The sequence below is a fragment of the Daucus carota genome, chromosome 9 (genome assembly GCF_001625215.2).
Source record: "Daucus carota subsp. sativus chromosome 9, DH1 v3.0, whole genome shotgun sequence".
NCBI lineage: Eukaryota > Viridiplantae > Streptophyta > Magnoliopsida > Apiales > Apiaceae > Daucus > Daucus carota.
Window position 1 is genome coordinate 24,100,330 of NC_030389.2, and position 23,109 is coordinate 24,123,438.

At 38.4% G+C, this 23,109-nt stretch overlaps 4 protein-coding genes and 2 non-coding genes across 6 annotated transcripts; all 6 read left to right on the forward strand.

Moving 5' to 3' along the window:
- Positions 1 to 259: 259 nt before the first annotated feature.
- LOC135149807 (small nucleolar RNA R71) lies at positions 260 to 366 on the forward strand. The gene has a single exon (XR_010288022.1). It is a non-coding gene; the product is annotated as a small nucleolar RNA R71 (small nucleolar RNA).
- Positions 367 to 2,707: 2,341 nt separating this feature from the next.
- Positions 2,708 to 4,024, forward strand: LOC135149508 (uncharacterized). Its single transcript, XM_064085237.1, has one exon. The coding sequence runs from the start codon at positions 2,708 to 2,710 to the stop codon at positions 4,022 to 4,024; it is 1,317 nt and encodes a 438-aa protein (XP_063941307.1).
- A 3,014-nt stretch (positions 4,025 to 7,038) lies between these two features.
- Positions 7,039 to 8,796, forward strand: LOC108192709 (probable alpha,alpha-trehalose-phosphate synthase [UDP-forming] 9). The gene is made up of 3 exons (XM_064085238.1): positions 7,039 to 7,129; positions 7,252 to 7,827; positions 7,913 to 8,796. Exons 1-3 carry the CDS (start codon positions 7,039 to 7,041, stop codon positions 8,794 to 8,796), a joined length of 1,551 nt encoding a protein of 516 aa, XP_063941308.1.
- A 5,271-nt stretch (positions 8,797 to 14,067) lies between these two features.
- Positions 14,068 to 14,174, forward strand: LOC135149806 (small nucleolar RNA R71). The gene has a single exon (XR_010288021.1). It is a non-coding gene; the product is annotated as a small nucleolar RNA R71 (small nucleolar RNA).
- A 2,186-nt stretch (positions 14,175 to 16,360) lies between these two features.
- On the forward strand, positions 16,361 to 19,428 carry LOC135149509 (uncharacterized). Its single transcript, XM_064085239.1, has 3 exons — positions 16,361 to 16,436; positions 16,595 to 18,987; positions 19,069 to 19,428. The coding sequence occupies exons 1-3, from the start codon at positions 16,361 to 16,363 to the stop codon at positions 19,426 to 19,428; spliced, it is 2,829 nt and encodes a 942-aa protein (XP_063941309.1).
- A 1,430-nt stretch (positions 19,429 to 20,858) lies between these two features.
- Positions 20,859 to 22,616, forward strand: LOC135149510 (probable alpha,alpha-trehalose-phosphate synthase [UDP-forming] 9). Its single transcript, XM_064085240.1, has 3 exons — positions 20,859 to 20,949; positions 21,072 to 21,647; positions 21,733 to 22,616. Exons 1-3 carry the CDS (start codon positions 20,859 to 20,861, stop codon positions 22,614 to 22,616), a joined length of 1,551 nt encoding a protein of 516 aa, XP_063941310.1.
- Positions 22,617 to 23,109: the final 493 nt, after the last annotated feature.

Here is a 23,109-nt window from a genome sequence, read left to right on the forward strand (position 1 = left end):
AGAATCGACTTTCATCGTGAGAGCCTTAAGTTGAGCAGCAATAGCTGTAGACGTGTCAAGATCAAGAACTCCGGCTACCTTCCCTTGAGTAAGTCTTTGAGTAGGGTTCTGATATTCATTAGCAGCCATCATTTCAATAAGATCATAAGCTTCTTCATAACTTTTAGCCCATAGCGCACCTCCAGAAGCAGCATCAAGCATAGGTCTGGATTGAGGTCCAAGACCATTATAGAAACAGTTTATTTGCATCCAATCCGGCATGCCATGATGGGGACACCTCCTTAGCATCTCCTTATATCGCTCCCAAGCTTCACAGAATGTTTCTCCTGACTGTTGAGAGAATTGAGATAGAGCATTTCGTAGTGCAGCAGTCTTTGCCATGGGGAAGAATTTAGTGAGAAACTTCTGAGCTAGATCTTCCCATGTAGTAATAGAGCCAGATGGTAAAGAATGCAACCATCCCTTAGCCTTATCTCTCAGTGAAAATGGGAAAAGCCTTAGCTTCACAGCATCATCAGAAACTCCGTTAAATTTGAAAGTGTCACAGATCTCTATAAAATTGCGTATATGCATATTAGGGTCTTCAGTAGGAGAACCCCCAAACTGTACCGAGTTCTGGACCATTTGAATAGTTCCTGGTTTGATTTCAAAGGCATTGGATGCGATTGCAGGCCTGACAATGCTTGACTGGATATCATCGATCTTTGGCATAGAGAAATCCTTCAATGCCTTACTGTCTGGTTGTGCTTCAGGTTCTGTCATTGTTTCAGAATCAGAAGAAGAAGAAGAAGATGAATCAATTGCTTCCTTACGAGCTTTAGAACGTGTTAGCATAAACGCGACCCAAGTACCTGAAATAAAGAAAAGAAGAAAAGTGAGAAGAGAATAGAATCCTAGTCAGTGAATTTTAATGCACACTGATGACAAGTACATAAACTAGTTAATTAACACCGAGTCCCCGGCAGCGGCGCCAAAAACTTGTTCGCAAAAATCTACACGCAAGCGCACGTGATCACAAGTAATATATTTGTTCGTTCCCACAGAGACTGGTGAATTAAGAATACGCACCTATGCAACAATGTATGATCAATTTTCACTGCTAAGACAATTAACAAGGATGTGTTCTTTTATACTAATAATTAAATTTACTAATCAAATTCAGAATAGGAAGACACATGGGATTCTAACTTCATTATCGAATTCATCTAGAATTGAAATTACTGATAAGCATGCGACTGTTGATCCTAATCAGACAACACGAAAGTAATACATGCCAACTCTCGTTGCACACATATCATACCAATCAAAATCCGCAATTAAGACAGAGATCTCATGGACACCAACAAAGCTCAGACCCTATATCTCTATAGCGGTAGTGTAAGCAGAGAGGTTTAGTAACAAGTCGTCTATCGTGATTACACAGGGTGATAAAAATAGTTCAAGTCTACCACAAATTATGTGTCATTCACATAATCCTATGTTTACATGGCATAGTTCTAAATTCAATCATCCACTCTCGCTTCAGAAAGAATTAACAAACAACTTAAAAGTTAGCTACGCTCCTAAGAAGAATAAGCACGGCGCATGCAAAGAAATCAACGTACGTCACAAAATCAAGTAATTAATATTCTTTACTAGACTACATCGATAAGTCCATTAGAATCCCATGAAGGCGGTTAGTTCATAATCAAACTAATCGACATCATGGGTTCTAGTGAAAACATGATAAATAAACTACGAGAATTAAACGGAATAAAAGTACTTGAATTAATAATAAAGAACACAACGTTACAGATTTGATGTTCACGATCTCGCTCGAAACTGTCACTTCCTCGCGAAGAACGATCCAATACAAAACTGATAATGTGCTTGATTACAAGAGAAAAACTGATAAAACTATATTCCGATACTCTACGATACAAGTGAGGCTAGGGTTTTACACATGAGAAAATAAAGTATATTGACCAAGTCCACCGGGCCTCGACCGCTGCTAAAATCCATCAGAAAAGCTTCAAAAATCGGCCCGGGACACTTCTGCTGGGCGCGGCCGCGCTAAACTAGCGCAGGCGCGCTAGTGGTGACAGTAGATAGCGCGGGCGCGCTAAGCTTTAGCGCGGGCGCGCTACTGTCTGCCACTGGCAGCCCGTTTCTTCGTTTTTTAGCTCGTTCTCGCGTGCATGCCCTTCCTCGCTCTAGTACCACTTCCGAAGGTGATCACGGTTGCATTTAGCACATGCAACAAGCCCTTTAAACCCCTAGATAGCTCTAGTGGACGAGTGTGTTCTCGTGAGGGTTTGTAGAAGATGTACCCACAAAATCCCAAGTCGTTACAATTCTCTATTCTTGCAAATAATGCACCAAAAACCACCTAAAATGATAGAAAATCACTTCATCACCTCAACTCGTGACCTGCACAGAAAAACACTAAAAACACATCAAAAGACACTAAACACTTAAGTAAAACCAACCAATTTAAGTGGAAATGAAGGCCTATAAGTGTGTATAAATACCACTTATCAGTCCACACCTCTGCAAGGAGTGGAGTTTCTTCTATGACTGCATCACCAGAGCTTTTGGGAACAAATGCAGCAACTTTGATGCTATACCCATCTTTAGTCAGCAAATTGGGTATTCTCTGATCCACAATCTTAAACTTGATATTGCCTCTTCAATTCTAAGATCTATAGGGGATAGGAGAACATAGAATATGAATATTGTTTACTATGCTAGATTCTGTCAGTTAATATTCTCTTACTGTTTTCCTAATGTGCCTATTCCTGAAGAAGGAAATGAGTTGCCCTTTAAACTAACCAAGAGGGCATTCACTGATTTGATTAAAAAGGACAGTAAGAAACCACAAGTACCTGTTTTTGCTGTTCCTGTAACTGTACAGGACAAATTGAAGCTGGTAATGCCAGAAAAGTATGATCCCATATTCTCTGATGAGAATATACCTTCTTCTTCCCACCAGCCAAAAGATGTACCATCCTCTGGTCCTTCCCAAAAAGGGCCAGTTGTAAAATCTGACCGACAACCATCCTCTGGGCCTTCCGAAAAAGGGCCAGTTGTAACATCTTCACCTACCAGGGTGCTGAGGTCTTCAAAATCACCATCCAAACCATCTCCTCCACCTAGGAAGAGAAGATTTTTGCAGCAGATCTCAGACTCTGATTCTGACAAAGAACCAGTCCCCCCTCCTCTTGTCTCCAGGCCAAGGAAGAAGATCAAGCCCACATCCACAATCACTGATCTTACTGTGGACCCTCCTCAGGAATCCATGGTTAACCCTCTTGAGATGGTCACAGTCTCTGATCCTGTAATGGTAGAACCATTATCTGCAGTACCTCTAACAACTTCTTCAGCACATACTCCAGAAGCACATAATGCAGAAGCAATTGTATCCACTCCAGAAGCAATTGTGACTACACCAGATATAGCTCAGGAAACTCTGATTCATGTTGAAGATCCTGTTGCAGCTCCTGATCAGGAGATCTTAAGAACTGCAAACTCTGAGGAAGCTACAGCTCCTCTGTGTTCTCATACTATCAGCATCAAAGCTCATGATGATGATGATGAGACTGAAGTAACCTCTGTTCCACCTGTTAACTCAGGATCTCTTATAGCTGAAATCTCAGCTTTGCTCAGAGAAAGCATCTCAGTCAGGGAAGATTCTCCAATTCCAACATTCTCTCCAATCAAAGATTCTTCACCTGTCAAAGTCTCTTCACCTGTCAGAGATTCTACACCAGCTCCTGATTCTGAAATTCCTCACCTTGTGTCTACAAAGAGCAAGGTCTGTACATTGACTTACACCAGGAATATGCACAGAGCCTCATCCTCTTCTGTGGAAGCCAGGCTGTCTTCTATTGAATCCACTCAGAGATCAATGCAGCAAACTCTGGCTGACTTGAGCTCATCTGTGGCTCAGCTGGTACAATTTCTCAACTCCAATGCTTTGAATTCTAATGATGTCAAAAAGGGGGAGAAAGTACTTAAAGACAAATGCAAGGTTGATCAGCAATAGAGAAAGCCAGATGATGAGGAGGAGGATGAAGAAAAGAAGAAAGCTGAGAAGAAAGCTGAAAAGTCTGATAAGTCTGAAAATACAAACTCTGACATGGTCTTACATACTCAGACTGAGGGAAATATGAGAGATAAGGCTGGAAGCAGCTCAGCTACTCAAACTCAGACTACCAAATCTCAACCTCTGATACCAGCTGACAGTAAATCAAGAGCTCTCTCAGAGCAACTAATTGAGCTTGGTAATCCTGAATCTAAGATTTTGAGTCACACAGTGAAGATTCAGGGAGAGGAAACAACCTTATTCTACAAAGCCCCTACACAACTGGATTTCGATGAAGCAGTTGCAAAGAATATATTTGAACAAGAAAATCCAGGGGTGTCAATTGAGGATATTAGAAGGGAAGAAGAAAGGTTGGCTGCTGAGAAGAAGAAGATCAGCAAATCTAAGTCTGATGAAAAGATTGATGAAAAGAAAGCAAAGTCTGATGGAAAGAAACAGATCACTGATTCCTCCTCAAAGAAATTACCATCTTTAAAAAGAAAAGGAATAGTGATCAGTGAAGTCAACTATGCTGATATCAATAGGCCCAGAGTTTATCAGAAGAAGTCTGACTCTGATTCCAGTGAAAAAGGGAAAAATGTCATAGATGGTGTTCCATCTAAAAAGAAGGATGAATCAGAAGTTAAACAAACTCTTGCAACTATTCCCGAGTCCATTGATCAGAATTTAGCCTCTGACACTGCTCAAGCTAAAAATATGAAGGAAGATAAGCTGGAGTCAGCTGAAGTAAAAGCTTCTTGGATAAAGTCAACCTCTGACAAGGCTCAGGTTGATACAGTTGAACCAAAGAAGAAGAGCTTATTTGGAAGCCTTGGTACAGGACAGTACAAGGAAAGCTCCTTGTTCACTCAAATCAGAGACAAAGGAACAAGAGGAAAGGAAGCAAGGGACACAACAGGTCTAGGTCATAAGAAAGAGAAAATCCAGACCAGTGATGCAACTGTCTTCAGAGATCCATATCCTCTTACTGAGAAGGCTGGAGAAGTTGTTACACAGAAAGACCTTGACAAAATAGAATCAGTACAAATTCTGATGGATACTCATGATGGACCAGAAGATAAAGAGAAAATTTCTATATTTTTGGAATCTGGCAGAGTTTACAGAATTTCTGAAGCTGATCTATTAATAAAATCTCTAAGGGAACTTGAGCATATTCATTATATGCTTGAGATAAAGAATGAAGCAACCAAGAGATGGTCTGAAAGGCTGAAGAGAACTATCCAAGAAAAGAGAAGATTTTATGGGATAAGTTCTGATGCTGAATATGTGCCTAAGATAACTCAAGAAGATGGTTCAGAGATTGATATGATCAAAAATAGCTCTGTTATGGAGACTATAGCTGGAACCAGAATTTTGGGAGAAGCTATGAAAAGGTGCAAGGCAAGAGCCTTGAGATCAGCTATATACCAGACAGGAGAAGACAATGAAGAGTTAAAGACTGTCAAAGCTCAGATGATACAGACTCTGAAACAGATTGAAGAAGATTTGATCACTCTGTTTGTCAAGGAGAGCTATGGATATAGACTGATTGGCTAGTTAGCTTCTGCTAGTTCTGTAAGTTGTAATTAGTTCTGCTTATTCTGAAAGTAATAATTAATTTTTGCAGATTAGTTACTTCATGCATTTGTCCTTGATTATTTTTGACATCATCAGTATATATATACATAGAACTTGTTCATTCTGTCTAATGTACAAGTTGGGGGAGATTGTTACATATTTGATGATGTCACAGGTATTTAACTTGTTTAGTGTGCAGAAATGAAGATCAGAGTTTAATCTAGGATCAGAGTTTAACGACTGCCAGCTGGACCAGAGTTTGTATGATCAGAGTTTGCAGGCGGCTGATTTCTAGGAGAAGATCTGGATAAGCAAGGAAAGAGAATATCAAAGAAGATATGCAAATCAGAACATGGAAAAGATAGCTACTGATTAGATTATTTTAGGAAGCAGATAAATGTAAATCAATCAGTAGATATCATGTAACTGTGTGTATAAACACAGCTTAGGGTTTACTCTAGATGAGTTATCAATTGAATATCATTCGTGTAACCTAGCAGCTCTTAGTGATAAAATATAAATCACTAAGAGATTATTTGTAAGCTACTGTGATTTGTGAATAAGAGTTTAGTTGAATTATTCTCTTATACTGGTGTTCTGTTTTTGATTGTGTTCACTATATTATCTTATATAGTGAGTTTATTCGGCCTAACATATTAATACTAATCTATTAATGTTATTCTAAAAATTACAGGATATTACACATTGGCTTTTAATTCTCTCTACAACTGAAATCTACATTGCCTTTTAATTCTCTCTACAACTGAAATCTACCTTGGCTTTAAATGCTCTCGGCTTTTCATCACAATCTATAGTATTTTTAAACTCACATCACTTTAGTAGAATCGTAATAAACTCGAAAACTAAGGACAACTAGACTAAGCAAGCAGCTCCAGAAAGTGTATAAAAGCACCCTACCCCCTCAAGTTCTAATCGAACGAAAACACATTTTATACTTTAAGGTATTTGATATAACTCCAGCTAGTTCAGCTACTTAAATACCGGTGTACAATATTAAGCTAGTTTTGTTCCAGCTTGTTTAAGCGGCTGAGATTTAGTGATCATGATCATATATCATTACAAATTTACGATTCGATTATTGAATTCATAACTATTGATCATGTTTTCTTATAAGTGTATATATATATATATATATATATATATATATATATATATATATATATATATATATATCAATTGTATCGGCAAGAAGTTATGATTATGTATAGAGCATATCAGCATCAATTATCATGGCCTATAGTATAATAATATTTTCCGTTTTCAATCATCTATTGAAGAATTTCTCTTCAAGACATTAGATTTAAGGAGCTCTTGTGTTTTATTTTTACAGAATATAATTAGATAAGATTATATTCTTGTTTGGAAATAAATCGATCATGGATACAAGTTCACGTATGAATTTTGCAAACCTGGCTTTCAGAGACCTGAACAGGACTAATCCTTGTATCAAATATGTGGATTCAGATGGTACCTCATCTACAACTGTCAGAATTATCATCGTGTCAAACATGTTGCCCCTTCATGCATAGAAGGATGGGGAAACAGAGGGCTTGAGCTTTAATTACGATGAAGATTTTCACCTTATACAGTGGTTTTATATGTTGGTTCACTAAATGCCGATATAGATGTTAATGAACAGGAGGTTGTTGTTGAGAGACTGATGGATGATTTCAACTGCGTTCACACTTTTCTTGCGAATGAACTCTTCTCTAAATTATATCATGGTTTCTGCAAGTACCATCTACGGCCTATATTCCATTACATGCTCCCAATGTGCGAAAAGCATGGTGACCAATTTGATCAGGGAATGTGGCAGGCTTATATCTCTGCAAATAAAATATTAGCAGACAAAGTATTAGAAGTGGCAAATCCCGAGACTAATTATATTTTGATTCATGACTATCACCTCATGGCGGTCCTTGTGTTCTTGAGAAATAAGCGCTACAGGGCCAAGCTCGGATTCTTTCTCCAAAGTCCATTCCTTGCATCTGCAGAGATCTATCGAACACTTCCTGTAAGTGCAGACATTCTGAAGATTTTGTTGAACTGCGATCTCATCGGGTTTCATACTTTCGATTTTGCTCGCCACCTCCTCTCATGTTGTAGTAGAATGTTGGGACTGGACTATGAGTCCAAACGAGGACAAATTGGGCTGGATTATAGTGGTCACACGGTGTATATCAAGATTCTGCCTTTAGGAATTCATTTGGGAAAAGTTGTAAAATGTTCTGAATATTCCTTCTACATCAGTGAAAGTCAAGGAATTCGAAGGGAAGTTCAAGGGGAAGCATGTAATTGTTGGTGTAGACGACATGAACTTATTCAAGGCAATTAGTCTGAAGTTATTAGCATTTGAACAACTATTGAGGAAGTATGAAAACTTGCGGGCTATTGTGGTTCTTGTTCAAATTATCAATCCTGAAAGAAGCTCAGGAGAAGACATCGAGGAAGTGAGAAGGGAGAAGTATGGAACTGCTAACAGGATTAATCAGATTTATGGTTCTTGTGGTCATCAACTAGTGAGTCTAATTGATCGACCAGTTGATCAATGTGAAAAGAACGCCTGCTATGCTGCCTCGGAATGTTGCATAGTAAATGCTGTAAGAGATGGAATGACTCTAGTCCCTCACATGTATATCATTTGTGGGCAGGGCTCTTCAACTGTGGATGAAGCTAGCGGAATTATGTCTTATTTTCCTCGAACAAGTGTGCTAATTATTTATAAATATGTTGGATGTTCTCCATCTCTAAGTGGAGCAATCAGAATAAATTCATGGGATATTAGTTCCTTAGCTGAGGCTATGCATTCTGCGGTCACCATGGATAATTCTTTAAGGCAATTAAGACATGAGCAGAACTATAATTACGTTCAGTCTCATGATGTGGCATATATGGCTCGCAGTTTCCTGCATAGCATGGAGAGAGCATGTCTTGATAACTATAATTATCAATGTTGGGGTTTGGGCTTCAGTTTCACATTCAAAGTTGCTGCCCTCTCCCTAGGTTTTCAAAAATTATTTTTTGAAAGCATAGTTCCTGCATATAAAAAGACAAATAGGAGGGCTATATTTCTAGACTTTGATGGCACCCTTGTTCCTCATTTCTCAACCAAGAACACAGCCAAGCTCCGCTGAAAATCCGCCAAGTATTCCTTGACAACTGACAAGCATAGTGTTCGTGAACATTTGTATAGGAGCAAATATAAATGTAATATAGCAAGTTCTTTTTTGTAAAGTCAGCATCAGATCTACTACTATGTATTAATGCTTGTAAATTTGTATTTGGCAAAAAGCAGAACATGTAAATGTATAGCCCACTTTAAATGGATATTTTAAAAAAACAGTCCCAGCATAATAAAGATATTGTATATTAAACCTCATTGAATTAATAATCTTGTTAAATTAATAAAATTTATCATTTTTGAGACAATTAACTCTCAGATAATTAACTATATTGTATAGGTAAACTTACAGAAGTTTCATGTTATATTTACTATACGAATTGAGGATGTTATATATCTTTTTCCCATTTAAGAATGGGACTGCATAAGAAATGCTTGTTCAGGAAGTAAAAAAAGTTTGGATTTCTAATGCCAACATTAGAACCTTGAGCAATGTCATACAAGCAAATCTTATTCAGGTTTACAAATGCTGGAGAAAGGTCTCTAAATACAAACAATACTTCAGAGATCAGATATCCGAAGTAAGACTAACAATAAAATATGGTATACTGCATTAGAGAAGCTTGTCCCCCTTACTCTCAATGCTCATGACTGTACTGGAACTGTTCCTGACTAGTGAGGCAGCGCCACGGATTCTGTCTGCTTAGAGAAATGAATCAAATTACATTGTATCTTTTTTTTTCGATCTGGCCAATATTGTTGTATTAACTATCACCTAGTTGTTCAGTCCTACAAGTCTAATCTAACAACATAGTAGATATATCTCATAATTTTAAGCCTCGGTTAAAACTAACCAAGTCTTGCAACTGATCAGCATATATCTGGGATTCAGTTATATTATGCCGCCACTTTGAGTCATTATCTACACTACAACAAAACTGGCATCAGACAATACTAGTCAGACAACGGACGCTGGAAAAAGTGTTGGCCGAAACAAAGACACAACGCAAATATTCTTGTCTGATACTCTTACTAACAAGTGAGTAAAACCATAAATTGTTGTGGATACTCCTAATAACAACACGAATTGAAAACATGTATGTTGTTAATTGTTTATAACAACACCCTGTAAAATGATTCCGTTGTTGGTTCTCGGTATAACACAACACGCAGTTAAACATAAACCGATGTGTTTCTTCATCTTACACAACGGTCGGTACCGTTGTTTGAGGCGCGTATCATACGGTATCGCAATAGACCACGGTTTTTCTTGGTATTAAACAACGGGCAAAAATGCTTGTCTGATGCTGTTTTTGTTATAGTGCTAGCACAGAAACATAAATCAGAGATTGCATCTCCAGCTTTATATTCCTTTTCTAAATATTTTAAACACATGTCCTAGCTTTGTCTTCGCGAGGTTTAAACTCAGTTCAAACCCTTATCAGAACAAGAAGTAACTGAACCATGATAACATAGAATACAACGAGACTAAACACCTAAGACGGTAATAAAGTAGATTTAAAGCAACTACTAAAACATAGCAATTAGTGCATCCAACCCGTACATCATACAATAATTTTATTTATAAAATAAGCTAAAGACTTTCCCCTTATTTGCTTACACAATATGCGTTAATTACGGCTTTGACATTTTCCTGCCTCTTTTTGCCCTCCGAGTACCGGTTGTGGAGCTTCAATTAATCCCTACGGAGTAGCACATCCGTGCCCGGAATCTTTCGTGGCCTTCCCCAGCCTCGTTTTGCACTCTAATTAAATGCCATTTGTAGAGCAAAACCTGATCCTTGGGGAGTGGAAACATTCGTGTCCTAATTCTTTAGTGGTCTTCCCCTAACTTGTTTTGCACTTATAAGTGCAATTGTGGTGCATCAATTGATCATTAGGTAACATCAACATCCTCATCATTGAAAATAAACAAAGTATGCACATATATAACTTCATCCCACATGCTCCAATTGTTTTATACTTTTAGGTGTCGTCTGTGGTGCATCTTCCTCCCATGTGCTCCAAGGACTTCTTGTGCGGCCTTCTCTTGTCTCATTTTGTAACTCTTTACGCTAATTGTTTAATAGTTTTTTAGGATGGTGCTTCATCAACAACCGGATCTGTGCCATAACACTCTGAGTGCTGTGCTATTCCCAGCACCACAATTATTACTAATTGATGGGTAGTGGATCCTTAAGTGTTGGGTTTGTATGGGCGTATCTTTTCATTCAAACCATTATACAGACAATTGTTTTGTTTTCTACCAAGCCTATTGTGCATAATTTATTATGTATAGGGGATGTGAATTTTAATATATAATTTCAAGAAGTTCAAAAATATTATCTTATAAGAGTAATTGACTTGGTAGCGAGAGAGATGAAATTCGAGAACATTAGCACAATCTGAGGTCTTATAATTGGCAAGGCAATTACTTCATAGTTCACTCATTCATCACGTAGTTGCATTCATGCATTGCATTGTATTATTGTTAGTGTCTTTGACGCTTGAGGACAAGCATCAGTGTAAGTTTGGGGGTGTGATAAGTGGTATTTATACACACTTATAGGCCTTCATTTCCGCTTAAATTGGTTGGTTGTACTTAAGTGTTTAGTGTCTTTTGATGTGTTTTTATTGTTTTTCTGTGCAGGTCACGAGTTGAGGTGATGAAGTGATTTTCTATCATTTTAGGTTGGTTTTGGTGCATTATTTGCAAGAATAGAGAATTGTTGATTCACCGCGACTTGGGATTTTGTGGGTACATCTTCTACAAACCCTCACGAGAGCACACTCGTCCACTAGAGCTATCTAGGGGTTTAAAGGGCTTGTTGCATATGCTAAATGCAACCGTGATCACCTACGGAAGTGGTACTAGGAGCGAGGAAGGACATGCACGCGAGAACGAGCGAGAAACGAAGAAACAGAGCCACCAGTGCAGACAGTAGCGCGCCCGCGCTACTTGTTAGCGCGCCCGCGCTACTAACTGCTGTGACTAGCGCGCCTGCGCTAAGTTAGCGCGGCCGCGCCCAGCAGAACTTCCTCGGGCCGATTTTTACAGCTTTTTAGTGGATTTTCGCAGCGGTCGAGGCCCGGTTGACTTGGTCAATGTATTTTTATTTCTCGTGTGTAAAACCCTAGCCTGAGAGAAGTAGTTTGAGTATCGTAGAAAATCGTATTAGCAGTTTTCTCTTGTAATCGAAGTACATTATCAGTTTTGTATTGGATCGTTCTTCGCGAGGAAGTGACAGTTTCGAGCGAGATCGTGAACATCAAATCTGTAACGTTGTGTTCTTTATTATTAATTCAAGCATTTTTATTCCATTTAATTCTTGTCTTTATTCTATCATGTTTTCATTAGAACCCATGATGTCGATTAGTTCGATTATGAGCTAACCGCCTTCATGGGATTCTAATGGATTTATCGATGTAGTCTAGTAACGAATATTTATTACTTGATTTTGTGACGTACGTTGATTTCTTTGCATGAGCCGTGCTTATTCTTCTTAGGAGAGTAGCTAACTTCTAAGTTGTTTGTTAATTCTTTCTGAAGCGAGAGTGGATGATTGAATTTAGAACTATGCCATGTAAACATAGGATTATGTGAATGAAGCATAATTTGTGATAGACTTGAACTATTTTTATCACCCTGTGTAATCACGATAGACGACTTGTTATTTAAACCTCTCTGCTTACACTACCGCTATAGAGATATAGGGTCTGAGCTTTGTTGGTGTCCATGAGATTTCTGTCTTAATTGCGGATTTTGATTGGTATGATATGTGTGCAACGAGAGTTGGCATGTATTACTTTCGTGTTGTCTGATTAGGATCAACAGTCGCATGTTAATCAGTAATTTCAATTCTAGATGAATTCGATAATGAAGTTAGAATCCCATGTGTTTTCCTATTCTGAATTTGATTAGTAATTTTAGTTATTAGTATAAAAGAAACCAATCCTTGTTAATTGTCTTAGCAGTGATAATTGATCAAACATTGTTGCATAGGTGCGTATTCTTAATTCACCAGTCTCTGTGGGATCGAACTTAATATATTACTTGTGATCACGTGCGCTTGCGAGTAGATTTCACCGAACAGTCTTTCAGCTTAGGTGGTAATTTTTGTTGAAGCACAGCACTACATTCCTCCGTTAAAGCTACTGTCTCTAACTCCTCGAGCTTTAGCTTTTTTGAAAGAATACCCTTCATGAACTTGGCATAGTTAGGCATTTGCTCGAGTGCTTCTGCAAACGGAATGTTGATGTGAAGCTTTTTGAAAACTTCAAGGAATTTTCCAAATTGCTTATCCAGCTGCTGTTTTTTTAACCTCCTAGGAAACGGAGGTGGTGGATATAATGGCTTTGACACCGGAGCAGCTGCAGGGATAGCCCTATCCATTTCAACATTAGGTTTTATGCCAATTGTATTCGAAGGAAGTTCTGCTGGAATTTCTTGCGGTTCATCATCCTGATCTTGTACTAATGTTGAGGTTGGCCCTGTTGTAGTTTTTCCAGATCTCAGCGTAATGGATTGGACTTGCTCTTTAGGGTCCCTCTTACCTGGTACCTCTGTATCACTAGGGAGATTCCCCTGTGGTCTGCTTAACAAAGCATTAGCTAACTGACCGACTTGTGTCTCCAAGGCTTTTAAAGTTACTGCCTGACTCTTGTACATGAGTCTTAGCTCTTCCATGTCAGACCTTTCGTTAGCTGATTGCCCATGATTTTGAAATCCCGGAGGGTGATATGGCTGTTTAGGTGCATACTGTTGTGAAGTTCCAGCCTGGCTATACTGTTTAGGTCCCTGTTGGAATCCTTGTTGAGGCTGATTATAACCCTGATTATTACTCCAGCTGAAATTCGGATGATTTCGGTTGTTAGGATGGTAAGTAGCTGGAGCAGGCTGTTGACCTCTCTGAAAGTTGCTCACAAATTGTGCTGATTCACTAGAAATGGCACACTGATCAGTTGAGTGAGTACCAGCACATAATTCGCAAATTGAGATTGGCTGTTGAATTCCTTGGTGAGCCAGAGAATCGACTTTCATCGTGAGAGCCTTAAGTTGAGCAGCAATAGCTGTAGACGTGTCAAGATCAAGAACTCCGGCTACCTTCCCTTGAGTAAGTCTTTGAGTAGGGTTCTGATATTCATTAGCAGCCATCATTTCAATAAGATCATAAGCTTCTTCATAACTTTTAGCCCATAGCGCACCTCCAGAAGCAGCATCAAGCATAGGTCTGGATTGAGGTCCAAGACCATTATAGAAACAGTTTATTTGCATCCAATCCGGCATGCCATGATGGGGACACCTCCTTAGCATCTCCTTATATCGCTCCCAAGCTTCACAGAATGTTTCTCCTGACTGTTGAGAGAATTGAGATAGAGCATTTCGTAGTGCAGCAGTCTTTCCCATGGGGAAGAATTTAGTGAGAAACTTCTGAGCTAGATCTTCCCATGTAGTAATAGAGCCAGATGGTAAAGAATGCAACCATCCCTTAGCCTTATCTCTCAGTGAAAATGGGAAAAGCCTTAGCTTCACAGCATCATCAGAAACTCCGTTAAATTTGAAAGTGTCACAGATCTCTATAAAATTGTGTATATGCATATTAGGGTCTTCAGTAGGAGAACCCCCAAACTGTACCGAGTTCTGGACCATTTGAATAGTTCCTGGTTTGATTTCAAAGGCATTGGATGCGATTGCAGGCCTGACAATGCTTGACTGGATATCATCGATCTTTGGCATAGAGAAATCCTTCAATGCCTTACTGTCTGGTTGTGCTTCAGGTTCTGTCATTGTTTCAGAATCAGAAGAAGAAGAAGAAGATGAATCAATTGCTTCCTTACGAGCTTTAGAACGTGTTAGCATAAACGCGACCCAAGTACCTGAAATAAAGAAAAGAAGAAAAGTGAGAAGAGAATAGAATCCTAGTCAGTGAATTTTAATGCACACTGATGACAAGTACATAAACTAGTTAATTAACACCGAGTCCCCGGCAGCGGCGCCAAAAACTTGTTCGCAAAAATCTACACGCAAGCGCACGTGATCACAAGTAATATATTTGTTCGTTCCCACAGAGACTGGTGAATTAAGAATACGCACCTATGCAACAATGTATGATCAATTTTCACTGCTAAGACAATTAACAAGGATGTGTTCTTTTATACTAATAATTAAATTTACTAATCAAATTCAGAATAGGAAGACACATGGGATTCTAACTTCATTATCGAATTCATCTAGAATTGAAATTACTGATAAGCATGCGACTGTTGATCCTAATCAGACAACACGAAAGTAATACATGCCAACTCTCGTTGCACACATATCATACCAATCAAAATCCGCAATTAAGACAGAGATCTCATGGACACCAACAAAGCTCAGACCCTATATCTCTATAGCGGTAGTGTAAGCAGAGAGGTTTAGTAACAAGTCGTCTATCGTGATTACACAGGGTGATAAAAATAGTTCAAGTCTACCACAAATTATGTGTCATTCACATAATCCTATGTTTACATGGCATAGTTCTAAATTCAATCATCCACTCTCGCTTCAGAAAGAATTAACAAACAACTTAAAAGTTAGCTACGCTCCTAAGAAGAATAAGCACAGCGCATGCAAAGAAATCAACGTACGTCACAAAATCAAGTAATTAATATTCTTTACTAGACTACATCGATAAGTCCATTAGAATCCCATGAAGGCGGTTAGTTCATAATCAAACTAATCGACATCATGGGTTCTAGTGAAAACATGATAAATAAACTACGAGAATTAAACGGAATAAAAGTACTTGAATTAATAATAAAGAACACAACGTTACAGATTTGATGTTCACGATCTCGCTCGAAACTGTCACTTCCTCGCGAAGAACGATCCAATACAAAACTGATAATGTGCTTGATTACAAGAGAAAAACTGATAAAACTATATTCCGATACTCTACGATACAAGTGAGGCTAGGGTTTTACACATGAGAAAATAAAGTATATTGACCAAGTCCACCGGGCCTCGACCGCTGCTAAAATCCATCAGAAAAGCTTCAAAAATCGGCCCGGGACACTTCTGCTGGGCGCGGCCGCGCTAAACTAGCGCAGGCGCGCTAGTGGTGACAGTAGATAGCGCGGGCGCGCTAAGCTTTAGCGCGGGCGCGCTACTGTCTGCCACTGGCAGCCCGTTTCTTCGTTTTTTAGCTCGTTCTCGCGTGCATGCCCTTCCTCGCTCTAGTACCACTTCCGAAGGTGATCACGGTTGCATTTAGCACATGCAACAAGCCCTTTAAACCCCTAGATAGCTCTAGTGGACGAGTGTGTTCTCGTGAGGGTTTGTAGAAGATGTACCCACAAAATCCCAAGTCGTTACAATTCTCTATTCTTGCAAATAATGCACCAAAAACCACCTAAAATGATAGAAAATCACTTCATCACCTCAACTCGTGACCTGCACAGAAAAACACTAAAAACACATCAAAAGACACTAAACACTTAAGTAAAACCAACCAATTTAAGTGGAAATGAAGGCCTATAAGTGTGTATAAATACCACTTATCAGTCCACACCTCTGCAAGGAGTGGAGTTTCTTCTATGACTGCATCACCAGAGCTTTTGGGAACAAATGCAGCAACTTTGATGCTATACCCATCTTTAGTCAGCAAATTGGGTATTCTCTGATCCACAATCTTAAACTTGATATTGCCTCTTCAATTCTAAGATCTATAGGGGATAGGAGAACATAGAATACGAATATTGTTTACTATGCTAGATTCTGTCAGTTAATATTCTCTTACTGTTTTCCTAATGTGCCTATTCCTGAAGAAGGAAATGAGTTGCCCTTTAAACTAACCAAGAGGGCATTCACTGATTTGATTAAAAAGGACAGTAAGAAACCACAAGTACCTGTTTTTGCTGTTCCTGTAACTGTACAGGACAAATTGAAGCTGGTAATGCCAGAAAAGTATGATCCCATATTCTCTGATGAGAATATACCTTCTTCTTCCCACCAGCCAAAAGATGTACCATCCTCTGGTCCTTCCCAAAAAGGGCCAGTTGTAAAATCTGACCGACAACCATCCTCTGGGCCTTCCCAAAAAGGGCCAGTTGTAACATCTTCACCTACCAGGGTGCTGAGGTCTTCAAAATCACCATCCAAACCATCTCCTCCACCTAGGAAGAGAAGATTTTTGCAGCAGATCTCAGACTCTGATTCTGACAAAGAACCAGTCCCCCCTCCTCTTGTCTCCAGGCCAAGGAAGAAGATCAAGCCCACATCCACAATCACTGATCTTACTGTGGACCCTCCTCAGGAATCCATGGTTAACCCTCTTGAGATGGTCACAGTCTCTGATCCTGTAATGGTAGAACCATTATCTGCAGTACCTCTAACAACTTCTTCAGCACATACTCCAGAAGCACATAATGCAGAAGCAATTGTATCCACTCCAGAAGCAATTGTGACTACACCAGATATAGCTCAGGAAACTCTGATTCATGTTGAAGATCCTGTTGCAGCTCCTGATCAGGAGATCTTAAGAACTGCAAACTCTGAGGAAGCTACAGCTCCTCTGTGTTCTCATACTATCAGCATCAAAGCTCATGATGATGATGATGAGACTGAAGTAACCTCTGTTCCACCTGTTAACTCAGGATCTCTTATAGCTGAAATCTCAGCTTTGCTCAGAGAAAGCATCTCAGTCAGGGAAGATTCTCCAATTCCAACATTCTCTCCAATCAAAGATTCTTCACCTGTCAAAGTCTCTTCACCTGTCAGAGATTCTACACCAGCTCCTGATTCTGAAATTCCTCACCTTGTGTCTACAAAGAGCAAGGTCTGTACATTGACTTACACCAGGAATATGCACAGAGCCCCATCCTCTTCTGTGGAAGCCAGGCTGTCTTCTATTGAATCCACTCAGAGATCAATGCAGCAAACTCTGGCTGACTTGAGCTCATCTGTGGCTCAGCTGGTACAATTTCTCAACTCCAATGCTTTGAATTCTAATGATGTCAAAAAGGGGGAGAAAGTACTTAAAGACAAATGCAAGGTTGATCAGCAACAGAGAAAGCCAGATGATGAGGAGGAGGATGAAGAAAAGAAGAAAGCTGAGAAGAAAGCTGAAAAGTCTGATAAGTCTGAAAATACAAACTCTGACATGGTCTTACATACTCAGACTGAGGGAAATATGAGAGATAAGGCTGGAAGCAGCTCAGCTACTCAAACTCAGACTACCAAATCTCAACCTCTGATACCAGCTGACAGTAAATCAAGAGCTCTCTCAGAGCAACTAATTGAGCTTGGTAATCCTGAATCTAAGATTTTGAGTCACACAGTGAAGATTCAGGGAGAGGAAACAACCTTATTCTACAAAGCCCCTACACAACTGGATTTCGATGAAGCAGTTGCAAAGAATATATTTGAACAAGAAAATCCAGGGGTGTCAATTGAGGATATTAGAAGGGAAGAAGAAAGGTTGGCTGCTGAGAAGAAGAAGATCAGCAAATCTAAGTCTGATGAAAAGATTGATGAAAAGAAAGCAAAGTCTGATGGAAAGAAACAGATCACTGATTCCTCCTCAAAGAAATTACCATCTTTAAAAAGAAAAGGAATAGTGATCAGTGAAGTCAACTATGCTGATATCAATAGGCCCAGAGTTTATCAGAAGAAGTCTGACTCTGATTCCAGTGAAAAAGGGAAAAATGTCATAGATGGTGTTCCATCTAAAAAGAAGGATGAATCAGAAGTTAAACAAACTCTTGCAACTATTCCCGAGTCCATTGATCAGAATTTAGCCTCTGACACTGCTCAAGCTAAAAATATGAAGGAAGATAAGCTGGAGTCAGCTGAAGTAAAAGCTTCTTGGATAAAGTCAACCTCTGACAAGGCTCAGGTTGATACAGTTGAACCAAAGAAGAAGAGCTTATTTGGAAGCCTTGGTACAGGACAGTACAAGGAAAGCTCCTTGTTCACTCAAATCAGAGACAAAGGAACAAGAGGAAAGGAAGCAAGGGACACAACAGGTCTAGGTCATAAGAAAGAGAAAATCCAGACCAGTGATGCAACTGTCTTCAGAGATCCATATCCTCTTACTGAGAAGGCTGGAGAAGTTGTTACACAGAAAGACCTTGACAAAATAGAATCAGTACAAATTCTGATGGATACTCATGATGGACCAGAAGATAAAGAGAAAATTTCTATATTTTTGGAATCTGGCAGAGTTTACAGAATTTCTGAAGCTGATCTATTAATAAAATCTCTAAGGGAACTTGAGCATATTCATTATATGCTTGAGATAAAGAATGAAGCAACCAAGAGATGGTCTGAAAGGCTGAAGAGAACTATCCAAGAAAAGAGAAGATTTTATGGGATAAGTTCTGATGCTGAATATGTGCCTAAGATAACTCAAGAAGATGGTTCAGAGATTGATATGATCAAAAATAGCTCTGTTATGGAGACTATAGCTGGAACCAGAATTTTGGGAGAAGCTATGAAAAGGTGCAAGGCAAGAGCCTTGAGATCAGCTATATACCAGACAGGAGAAGACAATGAAGAGTTAAAGACTGTCAAAGCTCAGATGATACAGACTCTGAAACAGATTGAAGAAGATTTGATCACTCTGTTTGTCAAGGAGAGCTATGGATATAGACTGATTGGCTAGTTAGCTTCTGCTAGTTCTGTAAGTTGTAATTAGTTCTGCTTATTCTGAAAGTAATAATTAATTTTTGCAGATTAGTTACTTCATGCATTTGTCCTTGATTATTTTTGACATCATCAGTATATATATACATAGAACTTGTTCATTCTGTCTAATGTACAAGTTGGGGGAGATTGTTACATATTTGATGATGTCACAGGTATTTAACTTGTTTAGTGTGCAGAAATGAAGATCAGAGTTTAATCTAGGATCAGAGTTTAACGACTGCCAGCTGGACCAGAGTTTGTATGATCAGAGTTTGCAGGCGGCTGATTTCTAGGAGAAGATCTGGATAAGCAAGGAAAGAGAATATCAAAGAAGATATGCAAATCAGAACATGGAAAAGATAGCTACTGATTAGATTATTTTAGGAAGCAGATAAATGTAAATCAATCAGTAGATATCATGTAACTGTGTGTATAAACACAGCTTAGGGTTTACTCTAGATGAGTTATCAATTGAATATCATTCGTGTAACCTAGCAGCTCTTAGTGATAAAATATAAATCACTAAGAGATTATTTGTAAGCTACTGTGATTTGTGAATAAGAGTTTAGTTGAATTATTCTCTTATACTGGTGTTCTGTTTTTGATTGTGTTCACTATATTATCTTATATAGTGAGTTTATTCGGCCTAACATATTAATACTAATCTATTAATGTTATTCTAAAAATTACAGGATATTACACATTGGCTTTTAATTCTCTCTACAACTGAAATCTACATTGCCTTTTAATTCTCTCTACAACTGAAATCTACCTTGGCTTTAAATGCTCTCGGCTTTTCATCACAATCTATAGTATTTTTAAACTCACATCACTTTAGTAGAATCGTAATAAACTCGAAAACTAAGGACAACTAGACTAAGCAAGCAGCTCCAGAAAGTGTATAAAAGCACCCTACCCCCTCAAGTTCTAATCGAACGAAAACACATTTTATACTTTAAGGTATTTGATATAACTCCAGCTAGTTCAGCTACTTAAATACCGGTGTACAATATTAAGCTAGTTTTGTTCCAGCTTGTTTAAGCGGCTGAGATTTAGTGATCATGATCATATATCATTACAAATTTACGATTCGATTATTGAATTCATAACTATTGATCATGTTTTCTTATAAGTGTATATATATATATATATATATATATATATATATATATATATATATATATATATATATATATATATATATCAATTGTATCGGCAAGAAGTTATGATTATGTATAGAGCATATCAGCATCAATTATCATGGCCTATAGTATAATAATATTTTCCGTTTTCAATCATCTATTGAAGAATTTCTCTTCAAGACATTAGATTTAAGGAGCTCTTGTGTTTTATTTTTACAGAATATAATTAGATAAGATTATATTCTTGTTTGGAAATAAATCGATCATGGATACAAGTTCACGTATGAATTTTGCAAACCTGGCTTTCAGAGACCTGAACAGGACTAATCCTTGTATCAAATATGTGGATTCAGATGGTACCTCATCTACAACTGTCAGAATTATCATCGTGTCAAACATGTTGCCCCTTCATGCATAGAAGGATGGGGAAACAGAGGGCTTGAGCTTTAATTACGATGAAGATTTTCACCTTATACAGTGGTTTTATATGTTGGTTCACTAAATGCCGATATAGATGTTAATGAACAGGAGGTTGTTGTTGAGAGACTGATGGATGATTTCAACTGCGTTCACACTTTTCTTGCGAATGAACTCTTCTCTAAATTATATCATGGTTTCTGCAAGTACCATCTACGGCCTATATTCCATTACATGCTCCCAATGTGCGAAAAGCATGGTGACCAATTTGATCAGGGAATGTGGCAGGCTTATATCTCTGCAAATAAAATATTAGCAGACAAAGTATTAGAAGTGGCAAATCCCGAGACTAATTATATTTTGATTCATGACTATCACCTCATGGCGATCCTTGTGTTCTTGAGAAATAAGCGCTACAGGGCCAAGCTCGGATTCTTTCTCCAAAGTCCATTCCTTGCATCTGCAGAGATCTATCGAACACTTCCTGTAAGTGCAGACATTCTGAAGATTTTGTTGAACTGCGATCTCATCGGGTTTCATACTTTCGATTTTGCTCGCCACCTCCTCTCATGTTGTAGTAGAATGTTGGGACTGGACTATGAGTCCAAACGAGGACAAATTGGGCTGGATTATAGTGGTCACACGGTGTATATCAAGATTCTGCCTTTAGGAATTCATTTGGGAAAAGTTGTAAAATGTTCTGAATATTCCTTCTACATCAGTGAAAGTCAAGGAATTCGAAGGGAAGTTCAAGGGGAAGCATGTAATTGTTGGTGTAGACGACATGAACTTATTCAAGGCAATTAGTCTGAAGTTATTAGCATTTGAACAACTATTGAGGAAGTATGAAAACTTGCGGGCTATTGTGGTTCTTGTTCAAATTATCAATCCTGAAAGAAGCTCAGGAGAAGACATCGAGGAAGTGAGAAGGGAGAAGTATGGAACTGCTAACAGGATTAATCAGATTTATGGTTCTTGTGGTCATCAACTAGTGAGTCTAATTGATCGACCAGTTGATCAATGTGAAAAGAACGCCTGCTATGCTGCCTCGGAATGTTGCATAGTAAATGCTGTAAGAGATGGAATGACTCTAGTCCCTCACATGTATATCATTTGTGGGCAGGGCTCTTCAACTGTGGATGAAGCTAGCGGAATTATGTCTTATTTTCCTCGAACAAGTGTGCTAATTATTTATAAATATGTTGGATGTTCTCCATCTCTAAGTGGAGCAATCAGAATAAATTCATGGGATATTAGTTCCTTAGCTGAGGCTATGCATTCTGCGGTCACCATGGATAATTCTTTAAGGCAATTAAGACATGAGCAGAACTATAATTACGTTCAGTCTCATGATGTGGCATATATGGCTCGCAGTTTCCTGCATAGCATGGAGAGAGCATGTCTTGATCACTATAATTATCAATGTTGGGGTTTGGGCTTCAGTTTCACATTCAAAGTTGCTGCCCTCTCCCTAGGTTTTCAAAAATTATTTTTTGAAAGCATAGTTCCTGCATATAAAAAGACAAATAGGAGGGCTATATTTCTAGACTTTGATGGCACCCTTGTTCCTCATTCCTCAACCAAGAACACAGCCAAGCTCCGCTGAAAATCCGCCAAGTATTCCTTGACAACTGACAAGCATAGTGTTCGTGAACATTTGTATAGGAGCAAATATAAATGTAATATAGCAAGTTCTTTTTTGTAAAGTCAGCATCAGATCTACTACTATGTATTAATGCTTGTAAATTTGTATTTGGCAAAAAGCAGAACATGTAAATGTATAGCCCACTTTAAATGGATATTTTAAAAAAACAGTCCCAGCATAATAAAGATATTGTATATTAAACCTCATTGAATTAATAATCTTGTTAAATTAATAAAATTTATCATTTTTGAGACAATTAACTCTCAGATAATTAACTATATTGTATAGGTAAACTTACAGAAGTTTCATGTTATATTTACTATACGAATTGAGGATGTTATATATCTTTTTCCCATTTAAGAATGGGACTGCATAAGAAATGCTTGTTCAGGAAGTAAAAAAAGTTTGGATTTCTAATGCCAACATTAGAACCTTGAGCAATGTCATACAAGCA

Excerpts from the sequence above, each read along its gene's own strand:
- LOC135149508 (XM_064085237.1), top strand. The coding sequence starts at position 2,708 with ATGAATATTGTTTACTATGCTAGATTCTGTCAGTTAATATTCTCTTAC.
- LOC108192709 (XM_064085238.1), top strand. The coding sequence starts at position 7,039 with ATGGATACAAGTTCACGTATGAATTTTGCAAACCTGGCTTTCAGAGAC. Across the intron at positions 7,130-7,251 it reads CAAATATGTGGATTCAGATG|TGGTTTTATATGTTGGTTCA; the intron begins GTACCTCATCTA and ends CACCTTATACAG. Across the intron at positions 7,828-7,912 it reads AATTGGGCTGGATTATAGTG|TGAAAGTCAAGGAATTCGAA; the intron begins GTCACACGGTGT and ends CTTCTACATCAG.
- LOC135149509 (XM_064085239.1), top strand. The coding sequence starts at position 16,361 with ATGACTGCATCACCAGAGCTTTTGGGAACAAATGCAGCAACTTTGATG. Across the intron at positions 16,437-16,594 it reads ATCTTTAGTCAGCAAATTGG|GAAATGAGTTGCCCTTTAAA; the intron begins GTATTCTCTGAT and ends TTCCTGAAGAAG. Across the intron at positions 18,988-19,068 it reads TATTTTTGGAATCTGGCAGA|AATGAAGCAACCAAGAGATG; the intron begins GTTTACAGAATT and ends CTTGAGATAAAG.
- LOC135149510 (XM_064085240.1), top strand. The coding sequence starts at position 20,859 with ATGGATACAAGTTCACGTATGAATTTTGCAAACCTGGCTTTCAGAGAC. Across the intron at positions 20,950-21,071 it reads CAAATATGTGGATTCAGATG|TGGTTTTATATGTTGGTTCA; the intron begins GTACCTCATCTA and ends CACCTTATACAG. Across the intron at positions 21,648-21,732 it reads AATTGGGCTGGATTATAGTG|TGAAAGTCAAGGAATTCGAA; the intron begins GTCACACGGTGT and ends CTTCTACATCAG.